The 22,842-nt window shown below is 37.8% G+C and overlaps 1 protein-coding gene across 2 annotated transcripts; it reads left to right on the top strand.

The window, feature by feature from the left end:
* Window positions 1-543: 543 nt before the first annotated feature.
* LOC129455157 (uncharacterized) lies at window positions 544-21,597 on the top strand. Of its 2 annotated transcripts, none has more exons than XM_073858077.1 (3): window positions 544-805; window positions 10,876-11,314; window positions 19,460-21,597. In XM_073858077.1, the coding sequence occupies exons 1-3, from the start codon at window positions 644-646 to the stop codon at window positions 19,747-19,749; spliced, it is 891 nt and encodes a 296-aa protein (XP_073714178.1). In that variant the 5' UTR covers window positions 544-643; the 3' UTR covers window positions 19,750-21,597. The 2 variants fall into 2 exon arrangements, with proteins under 2 accessions (XP_073714178.1, XP_073714177.1); XM_073858076.1 differs by lacking the exons at window positions 10,876-11,314; window positions 19,460-21,597 and adding exons at window positions 904-1,320; window positions 6,469-9,982 and having other exon boundaries at window positions 547-805.
* Window positions 21,598-22,842: the final 1,245 nt, after the last annotated feature.

The raw sequence follows: 22,842 nt of genomic DNA, 5'->3' as shown, positions 1-22,842 counted from the left end.
CTGGGGCTGGCAAAATTCAGAAATAGATAACTTAAAGGGAAATTCATAAGTAGCTAGCCTAACAAATGGAAAGTGGCATGGAAATGTGATAGCAAGGGCAGGATTATGTGTAATATTCAACAGCAAGTAGGAAATGAAAGAAATGTTGTTAGGAACAGAAAATAATTATTTCATGCTTCTGAATAGGGCACACTAGCTACTAAATCCCTCTCTGTTTTAATAGGAAAACATGAATCAGGTCAATGGTTGTATTGTAATCAACCAGAAACTATAGAACATGTATTAATAGAATCTAAAAAAAAGGATAAAGAAAGGTCTCATTAATGAATTTAGAAACATATGGGTTGAATCATTCAATTTGCTAAGTGTTTTAAAAGAAAATGCAGAACAAAGTAGAATATATGATGCTAGTATAAAATATATTAAAGAAATGGGAATCATTAATAGAATTTGATTTGTTTGCGCATGCCATCTACTTACTTGTGCTTCACGCTCCAGTCCAGTTGGTGGCGGTAAATGCATCAAAGTTGGTTTGCCATCCGCCATAAAAAGTCATTAGAAGAAGAAGAACGCTTTCCCGTCCTCTCTTTATTGTTTTATTGAGTGTAAACAGAGCCTTGTCTATGTGTGTTTTAGTGTTGAGATGATGATGATGACAGACGAGATGTGCTGTAAATCAGTAGGAACTGATCTGTCTATGCTGGATATTGATGATTTCATCACAGAAATCTCTCAGCTGAAGAAAGAGGTGGCGTTACTGGAGACAAAGCTGAGGTCAAGAGGAGATGAAGGAGTGAAGAAAGAGGTTTGTACAGCTATAAACATCATTTACCTGAATCACTCTGTCTGTTTGACAACATCAAATCATTTATAATCTTACACTGAGTGTGTTTGTGTTGTCAGGATGTGGATTGTTGTGAATCTTCAGTGTATGTGACTGATGGATGTCTGGATTCAGTGTGGATGAGCAGAGATCAGAGCCGCACACCACAGCCACTGCTGGACTCTAAACTCTCTGAAGAGAAATCCAGACACACACAGGACTCAGAGCTCAGTCTCACTTTACTCTGTTATACTGAGTCAAAGCCCACAGACGCTCAGGACACTGTGTGTGACAGTAATCAGGGCTTACAGGATGAGGAATCTACTGATCAAACCTCCACAGAGTCTCTGGATTCTGTCTGTAACGCTGGAGAACAGCAGCAGATCCTGCATAACAAACTGATCGACTGCAGGAACCTGATGATGAAGATTAAAACAGAACCCACAGAAGAGGAAGATCACACTGAAGAAGATAATAATATCATCATGTCAGATGTGTCCTTAATTATTGTTGTATTTTACAGTTTTTACCTGTCATTGGGTATGGAAGAGTAGTTCTGCCACATAAGAAAAAATCATTGTCTGGTAGATGATAATTATGCAATATAAATTATGACATACTAAATCGAAATTATGAGAGAGTCATTCTTATGAGATGTAAATGTGAATAGGTAAAAGACAAAGAAAGTCTTATCACCCAACTAAGTTATAAATGATTACATTTTACTAATGAATGAATGAATGTTCTTGCATCTGAGGTGTTTTGGGTAAAAGTTGTAGAGAAAATTTCTAATAATATTTCGTTTTTGTTTTATTAAATTAGGATGATTATTAGGGCCCATGCACTTTTGGGGCCCCAGAGCTAATTTTTATTAGTATGAGCAATAGTAGTAATGTAATAGAAATTATAAATGTATCTACCAAAGAGGCAAAAACACATACCCACCCTATCCATGAATTTGTTTTAAACTTGAAATTAAGAAGTTTATTCTGAACTCTGTCCATACGACTCACTATCAACAGTCTGCCTTTATCTAAAAACCACTCAAAAATGCAACAGCAGCGCAAAACGCCAATATCACACATACTTTGTATGGAGTACGTTTGCGGTGCGTATTGCAGTATGCGGTGGGATCCGTCAAGCATCCGTTGTGCTTTCACACATACTCTGTTTGCAGTGCATTGCTGACCCGCTACTTCTGTGTATCAAATGATCATGTGATTAGCACCTTTTGTGAAAAAGCAGTTTCTCAAAAAAATATATATATATGTATACTTTAGATATAATTTGATAGACTAGTATGGATTAAGGATGTTCAAAATCTATAGTGTCTCTTGTCTATTGGTCAGGACACATGAATGCATCAAAGGTCTATCTATATCCACATATAAATTAGCAGGATAACATGAGAAAATGTAGTTGACAGGGAGGGTTGTACATTATACATTTCCTATTATATATTTGGATAGACGACAGAATTTATACACTCACCGGCCACTTCATTAGGTACATCTTGCCTGTACCGGGTTGGACCCCCTTTTGCCTTCAGAACTGCCTTAATCCTTTGTGGCACAGATTCAACAAGGTACTGGAAACATTCCTCAGAGATTTTGGTCCATATTGACATGATAACATCTTGCAGTTGATGGAGATTTGTCGGCTGCACATCCAGGTCACGAAGCTCCCGTTCCACCTAGGGGTGGCCGGTATGAGCAAAAATTCATATCAAGGTATTTTTCACTCTTCAGCCGGTATAACGATATTACGGTATGTTGCCATATGAGATAAAACATTTTGAAAACACTGTAGTAAACCTTAGTTAAATTACTGGCAAAATTTGTATTTTTAACTTTATGTTACTAATAAGTGAGGGATTGGACATAGACATTTTTCCTTTAAAAGTGCCATTGTGTGGATGGGTGGACTCATCTTCTTATGCATATTGTCACTAATATGGGAAGTATGAAAGTATGGAAATTAGTATGGTCATTTGCTGGTAGGCTATGTGCCTTATTACAATGTTTTACGCTACATCCAACAACTTTAAAGCTGTGTGCTGTGTATATCTTGTGTGTTTGATTTATAAATATACAAAGAACAAGATGTTCTTTTTGTTGTTAATATGAACATCTGATGGGAGATGCCATCTCACTTTAAATTATTATTAATCCCTGAACGGTTTATTAATACAAGTTAGTTATATTAATAAATGTATTTGTTGCATTTTATTTAATTAACCAGCAGATTAACAGTGACAAAAACACTCCACTCATACGTTTTTATGCGTAAATATGTATTGTTTAATAGCCTCTCTAATTAATAAATCTGCATTAAGAAAAGGAAATTTACCATTAAAGGCTGTTTTTAATGTGTTTGGTATGTTGCTTACGTTATCCGCTAAAGGACTCTGAAAGCGCTATTCATTTAATGGTAACTCCTCAACCATTTGCGCTATCAAAAAAGGAATGGTTCCTAAAAGAAGATAAATTGCACTTTTTGGCAAATTATGGTTTATTACGGTAATTTTTTGCTTTCAGGAGTGACACCCAGTGTGGTCTTCTGCTGTTGTAGCCCATCTGCCTCAAGGTTCGACGTGTTGTGCGTTCAGAGATGCTCTTTTGTATATATTGGTTTTAACGAGTGGTTATTTGGGTTATTGTTGTCTTTCTATCAGCTCGAATCAGGCTGGCTATTCTTCTCCGACCTTTGGCATCAACAAGGCATTTGCGCCCACAGAACTGCCACTCACTGGATATTTTCTCTTTTTCGGACCATTCTCTGTAAACCCTTGAGATGGTTGTTCGTGAAAATCCCAGTAGATCAGCAGTTTCTGAAATACTCAGACCGGCCTGTTTGGCACCAACAACCATGCCACTTTCAAAGTCACAAAATCACCTCTCTTCCCCATTCTGACGCTCGGTTTGAACTGCAGCAGATCGTCTTGACCATGTCTACATGCCTAAATGCATTGAGTTGCTGCCCTGATTGGCTGATTAGAAATTTGCATTAACATGCAGTTGGACAGGTACACCTAAAAAAGTGGCCGGTGAGTGTATAACAGCAATGAATGTCTCATATGGCTATAAATATCCTCACATAACTTAACATAACAGCATAATGACATGAATAAACAGACATGGAAGCAGGATAAACATGCAAATAGAATTATTATTACCGGAAAAACAGCAATTACTAAAATATTACTGAAATAAACTCTGAGGTAAATACGTCAAATAAGCTGTATAACTGCACTAACAATTCTAAATAGGGCTGGGTTTCGATTCAAATTTCAAGAATTGAAGAATTGATTCGATTCCGATTCTCAAGATCTTAAATCGATTATCATTGTTCGGTTCGATCCGATCTGATCCGATCTTCGAGATTTAGATAAGTGTTTTTGAAAAAAGCCTGAAATGGTGCCAGATAGGGGTGCGCGGAATAACCAAAAATCTATTCCACGGAATGAGTCATTTTATTTCATTTTATTTCACTGTAATGGTATATTTCATGGAATACATGTTTTTTCAGTTTATATTGTTTTTGGATTATAAAAATGTGCAGTTATTTGCCACTCACTATAGCTTTTAACTGCTCACCACAGTTTTAAAATATGGACAATTTAAAGTTAATAATGTTAAAGTGAAAATGCCCAGAGGATAACAACAGATTAAGTCTTGATAGACAGAATCTTGTTTTTAATCGAGTTATTAATTTTATAGACTATTGAAGCTATAGTATGCATTGTATTTTGTATTTATGCATACATTACATTAAAAATAAGCAGTATGTAAAATGAACAGGTATAAATATATGCACAAACCTACAGACAGGATAAATATCTGTATATGAGAGACGGAGCTTTAGATATAGATATTATGACGGGTGCTATGATGTGATGAAGTCTGTTTTAAGGTCTTGACGCTCTTTACTTTCTATTAGACATTAACATTTGCGTCTCTTACTCGTCTTTCAGATCAAAGATGTTTGTACTATAAGCGAATTAGGCGTCAAACTACATCGCTCCAGCAGCGCACGTGTAACTGATATAAACGATGGTTTTGTCTTAGCTTGCTTAAAGTTCAGAAAACTTTACAACTATTAGCATTATGTGCAAGAAGAACTCTTTATTTGGCGACGCGTTGGCCCGCGCCTCAAGAAACCTCTGCCCGTGAGAGACCAGCTGCATGAGCACAGAGGGAGGGAGAGAGTTTTGCTGGAGACCCGCGGTGGATTCACTGCATGGCGCTTATTATAAAAATTACACAAATAACTCATTCATTTGTTATGAGTGAATTATTTTACATGTAGATCGCAGCTTTGAGCGTTTCAAAACAACCACTTGCTTAATGTTACTCTGTCCGCCACGTTCGCAGTCTTAAGCTTTGTTTCAGAATGTTGCATTTTTTTATGAATATTAGATTACTGCGCTGTATTTTTGTATAAAATTTACATTTGCACAATAAATGTATGGAGGGTTTTTTTCAGCCAATTTAAAATGAATTGACTAAATGAACTAAAAATTTATAAATTAAAACATTAAATGAAAGTACTTCATTTTCAAGGTGATAATGCATCTTTCCTGGCAAATTGAAAAAATTGAGGGGTGGTTTCCAAGACAGGCTTTAGATTAATCTGGGACTTTTTTGGACATTTAAGTAGTTTTTTTAGCATACCTTACAACAAACAATACTGGTGTGCATCTTGAAACAAAACAATGGCACTGATATATGTTAAGATATGTCGGAACAAGTTTTTTAAAATTTAGTCTGGGACTAGGATAAGCCCTGTCCAGAAAACCATTTGATGGTTTGACATTTCATTTTCAATACAACCTAGAGGCAAGACAGCCAATATTAAAATTAAATATTGGCAGTGTAAATCCTTGGTGTTTCAAGTCGTTCAGTAGTACCATTTCAGTACTGTTCGATCTTACAGAAATTACAATATAGCACATATTATACCCTTAGTGGACGTGCACACCAATGCATTTATGCCGGTGTATGTTTTCAATTGTTTCCAATGGAAGCACATTGCTTTTCAAAAAAAGCCACCAGCTGGCAGGTTTTCTTCGCCTTGAGCGCTTAAAAAAATAATACCTTGGGCGAAAAAAGCTCAGCTTGTCAATGCCACTTCTCATTTGGCCATCCAATCACAGTGTGAAGGACAAATATCACAACAACCAACCTGTGCATCGTTCAGTGACTGATAATATCATAACAACCAAAGAGCTCCGCTAAAAATGTTGGCAAGCGTCTACAGTTGGCGTACCGTCTGTCATTTTCAGACGCATTTTAATGCTTTGGTATTGAATGCTACATAACAGACTGCACAGTCGGCATGTGCACAGTATTTCGTTTGACAATTTTTTTCTGAATGTAACATTATTTTACAAATAACGTAAGCTGATTTGATACCTTATTGACTTCACCTTATTTCATTCTGGAAGTGTCAGCATATAATGCAACAGTGGATTTCTCACTGCGTTGCACTTAATCTTTTGTCTTTGATCACTAGTTATGTTTGTCTTTATTCTAATAAAATATTAACAAAAATCTTGTAAATATAGAAAAAGATACAGAATCTCAATTTATTGTAAATAAAGAGTGAAAAGAGAATTAAAATGTATTGTGTTTCTTTCAGATGTGAAGATTGAATCTTGTTCTGAGGAAGAAACGTCCTCAACATCAGAAGATCGACTGACAGCACAAACTCTTTCCTGCATCACCTGTGGAAAGACATTCAGCTCACAGAGACATTTAAAGACACATGAGAGAAAACACACAGAACAGAAACTCAGCTTTACTACCTTACAAGAGAAGAAACTTCATCATTCAAAAGAGCACGAAGAGAAGCAGCAGTTTCACTGTGATCCGTGTGGGATGAATTTTGTCTTCTTATCTCAGCTGGAAGATCACATGAGGACACACAGTGGTGAAAAATCTTTCTGCTGCACTGAATGTGGAAATTACTTCAGCACCAAACAAAATCTTGATGCTCATCAGAGAATTCACACAGGAGAAAAACCATACGAGTGTCCTCATTGTGAGATGAGATTCAGCCTTAAAAGCTGCCTGAAGAAACATGTGTTTAAACACACCAATGAGAGACCGTATCAGTGTAGTGAATGTGACAAAGCCTTTAGGGATTCAGGTACATTAAAAAGACACCAGAATATTCACTTTAAAGAGAAACTCTATCAATGTTCACACTGTGAAAAACGTTTCTGTCAGAAATCTAATCTTATATGTCATGAGAGAATTCACACTGAAGAGAAACCTTACAAATGCTCTCAGTGTGAAAAAACGTTTACCCGGTCAAGTAACTTAAAAGCCCACCAGAGACTTCACACTGGAGAGAAACCTTATCACTGTAGTGTCTGTGGGAAGAGTTTTAATCAACATAATGTTTTAGTGAAGCACCAGAGAACTCATACAGGTGAAAAACCTTACAAATGCTCTCATTGTGAAAAGACGTTTACTCAGTCAAGTAACTTAAAAGCCCATGAGAGACTTCACACCGGACAGACAGAAACCTTATCACTGTAGTGTTTGTGGGAAGAGTTTTAATCAACAAAACATTTTAGTGAAAAAGCCCATGAGACAATTCACACTGGAGAGAAACATCATCACTGTAGTGTTTATGGGAAAAGTTTTTATCAAAATAACAATTTACTAAATCACAAGTGAACTCATACCGGTAAAAAGGCTTCATAAATGCTCTCAATGTGAGGAGATGTTTGCTCAGTCAGATGCCCTGATCCATCAGAGACTTTATACTGGAGAGAAACCTTTCGTCTGCTGTCACTGTGGAGAGAGATTCACTGATTTAAGAGGTTTTCAGACTCCCAAGAAGAAACATTCTGAAGAACAAACTACAATGAAATCATAATAGCATCTCAATCTGTGGGGAAAATGTCTGTTTTATGTTTATGTTTCAGTATTGTTGTGTTTGAATATTGTTGTGATGATGTTTATGTTTTTGTAAATGTTTTTCAATCTTATTTCCAAAAGACAGACAGTAATTTTAAACATCATATATAAGCCGTTGTAATAGATTGAAGGTCAATATGACCGGAGAAAAGGAGTAGGTTCAGACATAACTTTTGACCACTTAATAAGTTTGCTGCTTTAACGCTAATTTCATTTCATATAATTTTTTTCTTTTTTTTAATCAATGTTTTCTTGAACTGTGAATATAAATAAACAAGAAGGGTGTCAGACTCATAGATTTGCATAATTTAAAGTTCAGGTTTTAAAGTTTGGGTCAACCTGTGGCACAGCTTTAAAGCTAAAAGTTATAAAATCCTATCAGAGGTACAAAATGTCATTAAAACACACCAGTGGCTTTGCTGTCCTCAGCAGCATGTTACCCCTCGAACCCTCCCTCCTAACAGAGCATCCCCACAAAACAAACCCCAATTTAACCTCTGAACATATATAATATTCTAATTTTTTTAAAACACATCAATAGTTATGCGCTGGCACAGAGTTAGACCCTTTTGACTCCACACAGAAACAGCAATGCGTGCGGCATGACATAAGGAACATCCTGGATCTGTTATTTCGCTCTTCTTTATTCTTTTTTTGTATTATAGAAGTATCAGATCGGGACTCTGTATCGGCAGATACTCAAAATCAAATGACTCGGAGGCAAAAAAAGGAAGGAAGTCATTGTTTTACTTGTGATGTTAACACTGCGAAACGAGCTGAAATTACTTTAATATCTGGTTTGATAAATATTGATTAGTATCTGATTAATAAGTATTCAAAATCATTTATAAGGATATGATGAAGAGATATCAGGAATCCAATTCGTCATAACACTTGCTGCTTTAGGGTTGTGCAAGATATATAATTTGCGAGAATAGGAGCCATATTTTAGCTTATTCAACTTTTGTTCAATTTGTTGATTTAAATATAATTCTGTTGTTTTGTCATTAATGGTTTATTTCTTTGAGTGTTTGCCTTCTATAGGTGAAAGAAATTTTTAAAAAGTTATGCCACCCCTGACAGGAAGGATGCGCTGTTGCAAGAGCCTACATTGTTTTTTGTTTTTTATACCATACACATGGCTGAAAGTGGTGTTTGTTTGTTTGTTTTATGCTATAATGTAGCCTGACGTTGTTATACTCTGATACCGCTCCATTGAGCTATAATTATGAGGCGTGTCTCAACCGAAAAATGCCTCTGCACTCAATTGGATAGACCTACGACCAATCAGAGCAACGGAGTGTGTGACGTATGTTGAAATTACGTCTTTGCAGCCTGACCGAACTGCTAGTTATTTCGCTACAATGACACTAACATTGTGATTATACTGAGTTAGCGAATGTACATCAACACCTATTATGTTTACAACATTTTGTTTATATCACAACATGAAGTATTTACTAAGTCATAGAGTAAGACTATCTCTTACCATTTGTACGTTAGGTGAACTTCATCCACGACGATACCCATTACGTTTGCTTGAAAATATTGGAGCCTAGCATGTCCCTACACTTATTCAGCAACCACGATTCCGGGCTTCCGAAAAGAAGCTGGCAACGACCGCTAATTATATCCATCTCGTCTTGCACGCTGAGTTGCATCGCCATGATAACGTTAGCCATTTCAGTTGCGACCAACTTTTGCCGAATAGGAAGGACGGCAAAAACATCAACAAATGCCCTGCTCGCGTTTCTCTGTTCCTCTTTTAAAATCAATGCTCTGTCGATATCTTTTAGAACAGACTCAATGTCAGAATCCACACAGCTGAACTCTACAGCGGCAGCCATTCAACACACGCGCTCTTTGGTGACGTGGTTCATTACGTTACTGTTCATTATCTGTCCATCATCGTATAAAGCCCGCCCTGACAATTTGATTGGTTCGACCAGCATTTGTCTTAGCATAGTAGCTCCTCAACGGAGAAACGCCAGATACAAATTGTGATACATTAAACTTCAGTTATTATCATTAAGAAACATCAACAATGTGTGCTCGACTTCATGCTGAGCATACTGTATGATATTGAAGTAACATGACAGGGATTCTCGGTGCTTTGGCAGTACTTTGATGTCACATGCATGCTTTTTGGCAAACATTTGGTTGGTGAAGTTTTATTTTGCCAGTTACATAAACAGTCACATATTCTTCATAAAAATATGACTTAAACGTGCATCATTTGTCTTATTTTTTTCTGTGTACTTACAGTATGAGACGTGATGTATAATAAATGTCTTATAACAAAAAAATTCGCGACGTCCTTTAAAGAGACCGATAGAATTTGCGCAATATCATTAACTAGTTTATCTGAAATTAATTTAGTTTCCCTTTGCATCCGAACGTTTTTAATAGCTTGAACATGATGTACTTTTCTGCATTACTGTACAGTATTTATGTTATAATGTTTCCCTTTGTGGTATGAATGAAACACGATATAAAGTGTGCGATGGTGTTAAATACATTTCCCTGAGAATTTGTATAATATGTTATACTTTTGTAGTAAGGAAATAAAATCATATTGTGAGTGGCAATATTCATAAATTCGAGGAGTTTCTGAGGTGTTTTCCTTTCGCAAAAGGCGCAGTTTCACTTTTGCTGGTTAAAAACCGTTGGCTATGGGATTTTTTTAAATTAACATTTGTTCTACTTGTTATTATTTTATTTTTTGGCTAAATTTACTTAAAAAATATCAATGTAAAAATAGTAGGTAAATCATAGTTCAAGTTAGGCGTAAAACTTACTTATTTTTTAAGTTGATGTTAAATACAAATAATATTAATTTGAAGTAAGCAATTATGAAAGTTTAAGTTGATGTTAAATACAAATAATATTCATTTGAAATAAGCAATTATTACAGTTTAAAAAACTTAAATAACTCTGACCTTCTCAAATATTTTGATTAAAATACTCTGTAAATTAAATACTTATATTATTAAGGCGTATACATCAAATAAAATAAATTGTATACAAAATATCTTTATTTTAAAAAACATAACTCACATTAAGAGATTTTATTAAGTTACTTTAATCATTTATAATCTTACACTTAGTGTGTTGTGTTGTCAGGATGTGGATGTGGTTTGTTGTGAATCTTCAGTGTATGTGACTGATGGATGTCTGGATTCAGTGTGGATGAGCAGAGATCAGAGCCGCACACCACAGCCACTGCTGGACTCTAAACTCTCTGAAGAGAAATCCAGACACACACAGGACTCAGAGCTCAGTCTCACTTTACTCTCTTATACTGAGTCAAAGCCCACAGACGCTCAGGACACTGTGTGTGACAGTAATCAGGGCTTACAGGATGAGGAATCTACTGATCAAACCTCCACAGAGTCTCTGGATTCTGTCTGTAACGCTGGAGAACAGCAGCAGATCCTGCAGACCACACTGAAGATGTGTTCGGTCAAACTGATCGACTTCACGAACCTGATGATGAAGATTAAAACAGAACCCACAGAGGAGGAAGATCAAATTGATGAAGATGATGATAATATTATGTCAGGTACAGTATGTGTCCTTAATTATTGTATTTTACAGTTTGGAAAAGGTATTTTCCACTCTACATGCGGTATAGCGGTATTACAGTGTGTTGTCATATGAGATAAAACATTTTGGAGTCACTCTGTAGTAAACCTTAGTTAAATTACTGGGAAAATTTGTATTTTTTAACCTTAACCAAAAAGTGAGGGATTGGACTGGACATACGGTAGACATGATTTTTTAACCTTTACCATTTTATGATAGCCTACATGTGCATCCTCTATGATAATTAAAAATGGATTGAAGTGCGATCGGAGCTTTTCGTTTTGAGTTTCTGTGGACATCGCATCTCGAGAACGGAGGTATGACTTTTAAGACTTGGGTAAACTCCCGGGGGTCTTACAAAACTAACATTCAGAAAGTTCTGGGCGTTTTAAGGTTTTAAATATAACTTTCTGAAGGTTAGTTTTTTAACACCCGGCGGGAACCCTGATAATTGCAAAAATAGAATTTATAAATATGTAACGAAGGCGTCAATAGTTTTGCAAAATCCATATAATCAATACCGGTAATTATCATATCGGTTTATCGCCCACCACTAGAAGAGGTTAGTTTCAGTCATGTAAATATCTTACTGCGATTAAGTGCTTACTCTTATTATTAAAAATAATCGCATTTTGGTGTACATGTAAACAAAGTCATTGAGTGAGTGTTAAACTACCAAATTAGAGATACCTTTGATGAGGAAGTAACTTAAGTCTGTACATTAGAAACTTGCAGAGGTAAGAGAGAGAAAATGATTGACAATTAATTGTTTTTTTTTTAAAGAAAGGTATATATAATTTACTCACAGAGCTTCCTGCGCACTTTTAGCGTCAATTATAGACAATGATAACAGTTATAGTCAATTCAAAACGTTTATCACCGCTTAAGATGAGAAGGATATAGTTTTGTCCAGAAATAGATCTTCTGTTAGCAAATTATGCTAGCAGACTCGTACACATTCAAGACTGCCAGTCAATGCCATAGTCTCAAATCTAACGTTAAGTGTGAAATAAACAGTGTTGTTTTTGGCAGCCCTTTTAGTTTTTTTGTTTAAGTATTAGTCTTTTGGACGAAAATGCTTTTAGTTTTAGTCACATTTTAGTCACTTGTAAAATTTATAGTTTTAGTCAAGTTTTAGTCGACGAAAACGCAAAAAGGTTTTAGTCAAGTTTAAGTCAATTTTAGTAAAAAAAGTATTTCTTAACCAATGAATTTAGGTTAAAAAGTGTGGTGTATTTAATACAATTAAAATGTGCATTAAGGTTGTCCCTGAGGGCTTGCCGTTGTTTTAGTCGGTGTGCCTTCTGCGCATGTCATAACAAAAACTTATGAAGAAAAAAGTTTAGCCTAATATTCATTCGTGTTGAGTTTGTGTGTTACGCTGAGACCTCGCTTATAAAGTTGAGAAACGCATGCCTTGCCTTATTTAAATACACCACAAAAAGAATTGGAAATGGGCTTAGGTTTTACAAGCAGATGAGATGCATGTAAAACCTTAAGCTTACCATGAAATGTGTCACAAGCCGATTGTCGAGTTAAATTTAATGTATATGATATGTTAACAGCGTGACTTGTTAGTTACCTTTAAAAAATATTAGCGTGATGAGCCTTCAGGTGCCGCTTGAGATTGGTGGTATTCTTCCCACCTAGTTTGTGGCCACATTTACTATCGTCTCCCAATATGCATTCAGTTTTGCATAAAAGTATGTCCATAAATCATCTCGTCGTTTCCGTTTATTGGCGTCACCGCTACGGTCCTGCAAACTCGCCACAGCCGCGGTGTGTTGTTGTTTGAAAAATCTGGTGCGCGGCATGGCGGCAGCCGGGTGGTGGGCGTGAGCGTGAGTGAGACTGTGTTGACCCAAAACAAGGATAGAAAGTGGCAGCATGTAGCTAAAAACAGACAGATTTCACGCAAAATAGGCAGAAATGACATGCATTATGAAGATGAGACTTATAATCATTTTCGTTCCGTCTCGTTTTGTCAACGAAAACTCGAAAGCGTCTCGTCATGTTTTTGTCACCTTAGAGACATTTTTAGCTAGTCATCGTCGCGTTAGCGTCATAAAAAATATGTGGGTCAACGAAATCATTTCGTTATCGTCATCGTTGATGAAAACAACACTGGAAATAAAGAGCACCACATTTTGATTTTAAACATTTATTTTACTATGATTTCAATTGCTGCCATGACATTAATCATTTATTTATATTTATATAAAATATATATTTTCACAGAATGTTTTTACATTATGAATGATTTTATGTAGAAAACAGTAAACCGCTATTAAATACTTTAGCTGGGTTTTCGCAATTATCTCGTCTAATGTATGGAAAAAGTTTTTGAGTTAAGGTTCTTAAACAACATATCATGCTTAAAAAGTAAAATGGTCAAAATCTCTCTCACATTTATAAATTAAAACATTAAATGAAAGGTGATAATGCATCTTTCCTGCCAAATTGACAAATGGAGGGGTGGTTTCCCAGACAGTTTTTGTCTAACATACTTTACAAAAAACTATACTGGTGTGCATCTTGAGACAAAACAATGGCACGAGCGATTGTAAGAACAAAACAATCTGTAAGAATGAGCGAGGTCTAAAGATTCACCAAGGAAGGATGAAGTGTCTGGTGGGGACAGGACCAACACAACGCACAGGTATACCACCTGGTGAGACGCAGGAGGAGCCGAACCCGGAGTCACCCCACAGTGCCTGGAACCTCCAAGTGTTGCAAATGAATCCCCCTAGCATTAAGTCTAAAAGGAAGTGGATCAAGTGGCCAGCAGCTAACATGACCTCATTATGGATGCAGTTTGACAACGGTGTCAACCAGATTCTGGAGACCACCAGGGGAGACGTTGACAGGAAACTGCAAACCATGACAAAGATCATTACTAGCATCGCAGCCGAACGGTTTGGCGAAGAGTCGAAGGAAGGAGGCTCCAAAGGACCTTACTCAAAGAACCATCAAGAAGTGAGAATCCACAACATCAGACAGGAGATGAAGACTCTGAAGCAACAGTACAAGCAGGCAGGAAAGGAGGAAAGGATCGGCCTGGCACAGCTGATGAGCATCCTACGAAAGAAGATCAGGATCCTCTGGCGGGCAGAGTGGCATCGGAGGCGCCGCCGTGAAAGGGCACAGAAGCGAGCAGCATTTATTGCCTACCCTTTTAAATTTACTAAGGAGCTGCTAGGACAGAAGCGTAGTGGCCAGCTGGTCTGCTCTCAAGAGGAGATGGATCACCACCTGAAGGAAACATACAGCGACCCAGAGAGAGAGCAAGAACTGGGGGAGTGCAAAACCCTGATAGACCCTCCTGAGCCAAGTGTACAGTTCAATATGTCAGAGCTGCAGCTAAAGGAGGTTCGAGAGGTTGGCGGGAAGGCGCGAGCGAGTTCCGCTCCAGGACCAAGCGGCACTTCTTATAAAGTTTACAAGAACTGTCCTAAACTCCTACTGCGCCTGTGGAAGATCCTGCGCGTCATCTGGAGGAGGGGTAGGATTCCTGAACAGTGGAGAGTTGCCGAAGGGGTTTGGATTCCAAAGGAGGAGAACTCCAAGAAGATAGACCAGTTTCACATCATCTCCCTGTTATGTATTGAAGCCAAGATCTTCTTCACTGCTATCTCCAACCGACTGAGCTCCTTCCTCTCAAAGAACAGGTTTATCGACACATCAGTACAGAAGGGTGGAGTCGCAGGAATACCTGGGTGCTTGGAACACACAGGAGTGGTAACACAGCTCATCAGAGAGGCCAGAGAGAACAAGGGCAATCTGTCAGTGCTGTGGCTCGATCTGGCAAATGCATATGGTTCAATACCACACAAGCTGGTGCAGCTCACTCTGACAAAACATCATGTCCCCAGCAGAGTCAGAGACCTCATCGCTGACTATTATGACAATTTCAGGATGAGAACCTCTGCAGGAGCAGTGACATCAGGCTGGCATAAGATAGAGATTGGAATTATCACAGGCTGTACCATCTCTGTAATTCTGTTTTCCCTGGCTATGAATATGCTCACAAAGTCTGCTGAATCAGAGTGTAGAGGGCCCAAGACGAAGTCAGCTCAACGTCAGCCACCGATCAGAGCTTTTATGGATGACCTCACTGTCACCACAGAATCCGTCCCAGGCTGCCGGTGGATTCTTAAGGGTCTCGAAAAGCTAATGGAGTGGGCAAGGATGCATTTTAAACCAGCCAAGTCAAGATCAATGGTGCTGAGAAGAGGAAAGGTGGACAATGAATTTGGTTCAGCGTCGCAGGTGTAACAATCCCAACCATCACTGAGAAGCCTGTCAAGAGCCTAGGCAAGGGGTTTGACAGCACCATGAGGGACTCTGCATCCATCCAGGCAACCTGTACTGAGCTGGACAGATGGCTAAAGTCAATGGACCGGTCTGGTTTGCCAGGGAAGTTTAAAGCTTGGTTATACCAGCATGGCATTCTCTCTAGGATTCTGTGGCCACTACTTGTCTATGAGGTACCAATTTCAACTGTGGGAACCTTAGAGAGGAAAGTCAGCAGCCACCTCAGAAGATGGTTGGGGCTTCCAAAAAGTCTGAGTAGCATCGCACTCTACGGGCAACGTAACAAGTTTCAACTGCCGCTCAAGTCCTTGAAAGAGGAGTTCAAGGTAACAAGAGCGCTAGGGAAGTGTTGCTATACAGAGACTCGAGTGATTTAATGGTGGTAACGGCTGGGATTGAAGTGAGGACTGGCCAGAAGTGGAAGGCTGAGGAAGCTCTTCGACAAGCAAAGGCAAGATTACACCACAAAAGGCTAGTGGGGGTTGTAACAAGAGGTAGGGCTGGGCTGGGTTCCTTTCCAACTCCCCACATAGGTACCATCAACAGAAAGGAGAAGCGCTGCCAGGTCCAGGAGGAGGTGAGAGCAGCAATTGAGGATGAGAGAACCAGCAGGACAGTAGGAATGAGGCAACAGGGTGCCTGGATACGATGGGAGAATGCGATTGAGAGGAAAGTGACATGGGCAGAGCTGTGGAAGGGAGAGCCACAGCGGATCAAATTCCTCATCCAGGCGGTATATGATGTGCTTCCCAGCCCATCAAACCTTCACATATGGGGCAAGGTGGAGTCACCAGCATGCCCACTGTGCTCCAAGTGTGGAACCCTAGAGCACATTCTGAGTTGCTGCTCAAAGGCACTGGGAGAGGGAAGGTACCGGTGGAGGCATGACCAGGTGTTAAAGGCCATCGCTGAAGCCACTGCTATAGGAGTCGAGGGGGCCAAGCTCTCCCTCCCCCTCTAGGCAAGCCATTGCCTTTGTCAGAGCGGGAGAGCAGCCAAAACCAGCTGTGAAAACAACTGCAGGCATTCTGGCCACTGCGCGGGATTGGGAGCTGTTGGTGGACTTGGAGCCAGTGTTGTTTTTGGCAGCCCTTTTAGTTTTCGTTTTAGTCTTAGTCTTTTGGACGAAAATGCTTTTAGTTTTAGTCACATTTTAGTCACTTGTAAAATTTATAGTTTTAGTCAAGTTTTAGTCGACGAAAATGCAAAAAGGTTTTAGTCAAGTTTTAGTCGACGAAAATGCAAAAAGGTTTTAGTCAAGTTTAAGTCAATTTTAGTAAAAAAAAGTATTTTTAACCAATGAATTTAGGTTAAAAAGTGTGGTGTATTTAATACAATTAAAATGTGCATTAAGGTTGTCCCTGAGGGCTTGCCGTTGTTTTAGTCGATGTGCCTTCTGCACATGTCATAAGAAAAAGTTATAAATGAAAAAGTTGAGCCTAATATACCCTCATGTTGAGTTTGTGTGTTACGCTGAGAGCTCGCTTCTAAAGTTGAGAAACACGTGCCTTGCCTTATTTAAATAAATACACCACAAAAAGTATTGGAAATGGGCTTAGGTTTGACAAGTAGATACATGTAAAACCTTAAGCTCACCATGAAATGTGTCACAAGCCGATTGTCGAGTAAAATTGAATTTATATGATATGTTTACAGCGTAACTTGTTAGTTACCTTTAAAAAATATTAGCGTGATGAGCCTTCAGGTTCCGCTTGAGATTGGTGGTATTCTTCCCACCTAGTATGTGGCTACATTTACCGTCGTCTCCCAATATGCATTCCGTTTTTCTATCTGATGGATTATACTGAAAGTATGTCCATAAATCATCTCGTCGTTTATGTTTATTGGCGTCACCACAACGGTCCTTCGAACTCGCCACAGCCGCAGGTGTGTTGTTGTTGTTGTTTGAAATCTGGTGCGCGGCATGGCGGCAGCCGGGTGGTGGGCGTGAGTGAGACTGTGTTGACCCAAAACAAGGATAGAAAGCGGCAGCATTGCTGATACTTTTGAGCTAAAAACAGACAGATTTCACACAAAATAGGCAGAAATGACATGCATTATGAACGTCAGACTTATAATCATTTTCGTTCCGTCTCGTTTCGTCAACGAAAACTCAAAAGCGTCTCGTCATGTTTTCGTCAACTTAGAGACATTTTTAGCTAGTCATCGTCGCGTTAGCGTCATAAAAAATATGTGCGTCATCGAAATCATTTCGTTATCGTCATCGTTGACGAAAACAACACTTGGAGCGGCAACTCAAGTTCCCTGGCCACGTTGTGACTACCACCTTAAGGCCAGATGTTGTTCTTTTGTCTAATTCCACCAAACAAATAGTTCTGCTGGAGCTTACAGTCCCTTGGGAAGACCGACTGGAAGAGGCCTTTGAGAGGAAGCTCACCAAGTATGAGGGACTGGTCAGAGAGTGTCGACAAGCTGGGTGGAGAGCACGGTGTCTCCCAATAGAGGTAGGATGCAGGGGCTTTGTAGCACGATCCTTGTACAGAGTCTTCAGTCTTTTAAGCATTAATGGAGTGAAGAGAAGAAGAGCCATCCGTAACACCACTGAAGCAGCAGAGAAAACCTCGAGATGGATATGGCTCAAGAGAGGAGATCCATGGGGGTCAATGTAGCTCGATTTGCCAACTGGACACAAGCTGGGGTCTGATCAGCCACAGCTGGGTCACCTGGATGAGGGTGTCTGATGTTGAAAGACCCGAAACACCCAATGATTCCAGGAACATCACTGAAGATGTGTCCAGTAGCATCAGTGGATGTATTTGCACAGCCACGGATGTATGTTAAGATATGCCGGAACAAGTTTTTTTCAAAATTTAGTCTGGGACTAGGATAAGCCCTGTCTGGAAAACCATCCCAAAATGCATTTGATGGTTTGACATTTCATTTTCAATGCAATCTTGAGGCAAGACAGCCAATATTAAAATTAAATATTGGCAGAAATCCTTGGTGTTTCAAGTCGTTTAGTAGTACCATTTCAGTATTGTTCGATCTTACGGAATAGCACATATTATACCCTTAGTGGACGTGCACACCAAGGCATTTATGCCGGTGTATGTTTCAATTGTTTCCAATGGAAGCGCAATGCTTTTCAGAAAAGCCAGCAGCTGGCGGGTTTTGTTCGTGTTGAGCGCTGGCGCTCTGCAGTTTTTCCACAATGAGTGCTGAAAAATATTAAACTTTGGGTGAAAAGCTCAGCTTGTCAATGCCACTGCTCATTTGGCCATCCAATCACAGTGTGAAGAAGGACAAATATCACAACAACCAACCTGTGCATCGTTCAGTGACTGATAATATCATAACAACCAAAGAGCTCCGCTAAAAATGTTTGCCAGCGCCTACAGTTGGTGTACCATCTGTCATTTTCAGACGCGTTTTAATGCTTTGGTATTAAATGCTACATAACAGACTGCACAGTCGGCATGTGCACAGTATTTAGTTTGACAATTTTTTTCTGAATTTAAGCTGATTTGATACCTTATTGACTTCATTCTGGAAGTGTCAGCATATAATGCAACAGTGGATTTCTCACTACATTGCACTTAATATTTTGTCTTTGATCACTAGTTATGTATTGTCTTTATTCTAATAAAATATTAACAAAAATGATAAAATAAAGTGTAGATGTGTATGTTTCAAAATTTTGATTTACTTGATGAAGCTTTAATAACAGCGCTGACAGCTGTCTTCTTTCTCTTTGTAAATATAGAAAAAGATACAGAATCTCAATTTATCCTTTTTTGTGTAAATGAAGAGTGAAAAAGTGAATTAAATTGTATCATGTTTCTTTCAGATGTGAAGATTGAATCTTGTTCTGAGGGAGAAACGTCCTCAACATCAGAAGAGCGACTGACAGCACATACTCTTTCCTGCATCACCTGTGGAAAGACATTCAGCTCACAGAGACATTTAGAGACACATGAGAGAAAACACACAGAACAGAAACTCAGCTTTACTACCTTACAAGAGAAGAAACTTCATCATTCAAAAGAACACGAAGAGAAGAAGAAGAAAAATAAGTTTCACTGTGAGCAGTGTGGGATGAATTTTGTCTTCTTATCACATGAGGACACACAGTGGTGAAAAATCTTTCTGCTGCACTGAATGTGGAAATTACTTCAGCACCAAACAAAATCTTGATGCTCATCAGAGAATTCACACAGGAGAAAAACCATACGAGTGTCCTCATTGTGAGATGAGATTCAGCCTTAAAAGCTGCCTGAAGAAACTGTCTGTATTTGTGGGAAGAGTTTTAGGCAATCGTCTACTTAACTAAATCACAAGTGAACTCATACCGGTAAAAAGACTTCATAAATGCTCTCAATGTGAGAAGATGTTTGCTCAGTCAGATGCCCTGATCCATCAGACTTTATACTGGAGAGAAACCTTTCGTCTGGTCTCATTGTGGAGAGAGATTCACTGATTTAAGAGGTTTTCAGACTCCCAAGATGAAACATTCTGAAGATAAACTACAATGAAAAAAAGTAGTGCACTTCCATAGTGTACTAAAAGTGCTTTATTTTCGCACACTAAATTTGTACTTAACATACGAAAAATGCATCTTTATAAAGTTACTATAGCACTTCTTAAAGATGTTCTTAAGATCATCTAAGTGTATTTCACTGTGCTATTTTGAGATACCATAAATATGAACTAAAATGTGCTAAAAATGTATTTAAAAGATGTATTTAGGTACCACTTGTAGTAAACTTAAACCCATCTTTGTATGAAAGTTGAGTTCAAGTTTAGTACAAGTTTTAACTAAATACATTTTTAATTCAGAGATAGTATGTTAAAAGTCCATTTTAGTTAATATTCATGGTGTCTCAAAATAGCACAGAGAACTTAAGTACACTTAGATAATCTTAAGAACATCTTAAGACGTACTAAAGATGAATTTTGTACAAATATTAGTGTGTAAAAATAAATCACTTTAAGTACACTATGGAAGTGTACCAAAAGACAGACAGTAATTTTAAACATCATATATAGGCCGTTGTAATAGATTGAAGGCCAATATGATGGGAAAAATGGAGTAGGTCAGACATAACTTTCGACCACTTAATAAGTTTTGTTTTAATTCTTTAACGCTAATTTCGTTTTGTATATATATGTTTTTGGTGGCGCGTTGGGTTGCAGCCCGGAGGGTGCTGTGCGGGTGCAGCGAGTTTGCAGCGTATGTTTCTGTAATTATAGTATACTTATGAAGTACATATGTGTAATTAATTATAAGGGAACAATTTATAATATTTGGGGAATAAAGGGGTAACAACCAGGAAAAATACAAATAATATATACAGTAAAGTACTGCGTAAGTACAGCAAATTTACAGCGTATGTTTCTGTAATTATAGTATACTTATGAAGTATGTACGTGTAATTATAAGGGAACAATTTATAATATTTAGGGAACAAAGGGGTAACAACCAGGAAAAATACAAATAACATATGCAGTAAATATTTTATAACTTAAGGGCTAACTATTTTAATATTACATGGTATGTATGACTTATATGCTAAAAACGTGGGGAATTACAAATTATTAATAAAGTAAGTAATTCATAACTTTGGACTAACGATTCAAATATTAGGCCTACGTGATATAGCGTAGGCTACATGCAAAACAATCTTATGTTTGAGAGTAATTTAGCGAGAACACACACATTCACCGAATTGGCTCAATCACACTCCTCTTCACATATAGCTGGTGTGTGGTGATCGCACTGGCATCATACCATGGCTGCTTCCATGGATTCTGCAAACTGTGGGTCTTCATTCAATCATAGTCATACACCACATATATTTTTGGAATAATATAGGTAGGCTATTAAAAAATATTTAGGCATAGGCTAAGTATTTTTTTAAACACGTGGGGTACATATTTTATCATTTTATGATGCATGATGATGGAGATTACTTAACAACAAAACTTGAAATACAGTTAATGGGTTTATGCTATTTATTAGTACAATACAATTTATTTAGAATTTTCAATAAAGGTTACTTACCTTAAGAAAGAAAAAGAGTACAGGAATTTGTTAGGTCATCAACAAAATTAAAAATAGGCAAGGCAATTATGGTGAAAACAAAGCAAGCAAAACTAGAACTATTTTGTGTAGTTACTGTGTAAATATACCATTGTTTTGTGTTGTTACAGTCTAAGTCAAATTTTTTACCCCCTTGTTTCACGTAGTTACAGAGTAAATATAGCATCTGCAGGCTGTAAATTAAAGTGGCACTTGTTACCCCCTTGTTTCACATAGTTAAGAGTAAATACAACATCTACGGGCTGTAAATTAAAGTGGCACTTGTTACCCCTTTGTTCCCAAAATATTATAAATTGTTTCCTTAAAATTACACGTATGTACTTTATATGTACACTATAATTACAAAAATGTATGCTGTAAATTCGGTGTACTTACGCAGTACTTTAGTGCATATATTATTTGTATTTTTCCTGGTTGTTACCCCTTTATTCCCCAAAAATATAAATTGTTTCCTTATAATTACACATACGTACTTCATAAGTAAACTATAATTACAGAAACATACGCTGTAAATTCACTGTACTTACGCAGCACTTTCCGGGCTGTAATCTAAAGCGTTACCGTTTTTTTAAATCAATGTTTTGTTGATGCTTTGAATATAAATAAACAAGAACACTAAAAGGAACACTGTGCATTTCATTGATGTGTGAAATGAATAGAAAAATTTTTACTGAAGAGAATTCTTTGCAGTTCACTCAGCGGAAGTCAGCCGCAACCATTGGTCAGTTGAGACATTTGCAGGTCTGTCTTTTCAAATAATAACCGCTCCAAAGAAATAACGCATAGCCGGTGCTACTTGTAAGATTTAATCGCTCCGCGCCAATAAAGATTACTGTTTGGCGCCATCTTGTGACAAACACTGGACAACCACAATTAAGAATGGATAATTTTGACATTAATTTTAACATGTACGGAAAAAAACAGAACATTTAAACAGTGGATAGAAGAACGAACAACGACAAGACACAGAGCTTATTGAACTTGACAAAATAATAGAGCATGACAGCTACGCCAACACACAAAAAAATAATGGGCATTAAAATTTCTCAAAGACTGGCTAAAAGAGAAAAAAATGGAGACAGACAAGTATGAAGCAGAGGATCTTAATAAGGTATTACGAACTAAAAATA

Source organism: Misgurnus anguillicaudatus, chromosome 20 (assembly GCF_027580225.2).
Source record: "Misgurnus anguillicaudatus chromosome 20, ASM2758022v2, whole genome shotgun sequence".
Lineage (NCBI taxonomy): Eukaryota > Metazoa > Chordata > Actinopteri > Cypriniformes > Cobitidae > Misgurnus > Misgurnus anguillicaudatus.
Note: the sequence above shows the minus strand (reverse complement) of the source record. Positions and strands in the feature narration are given on the sequence as shown.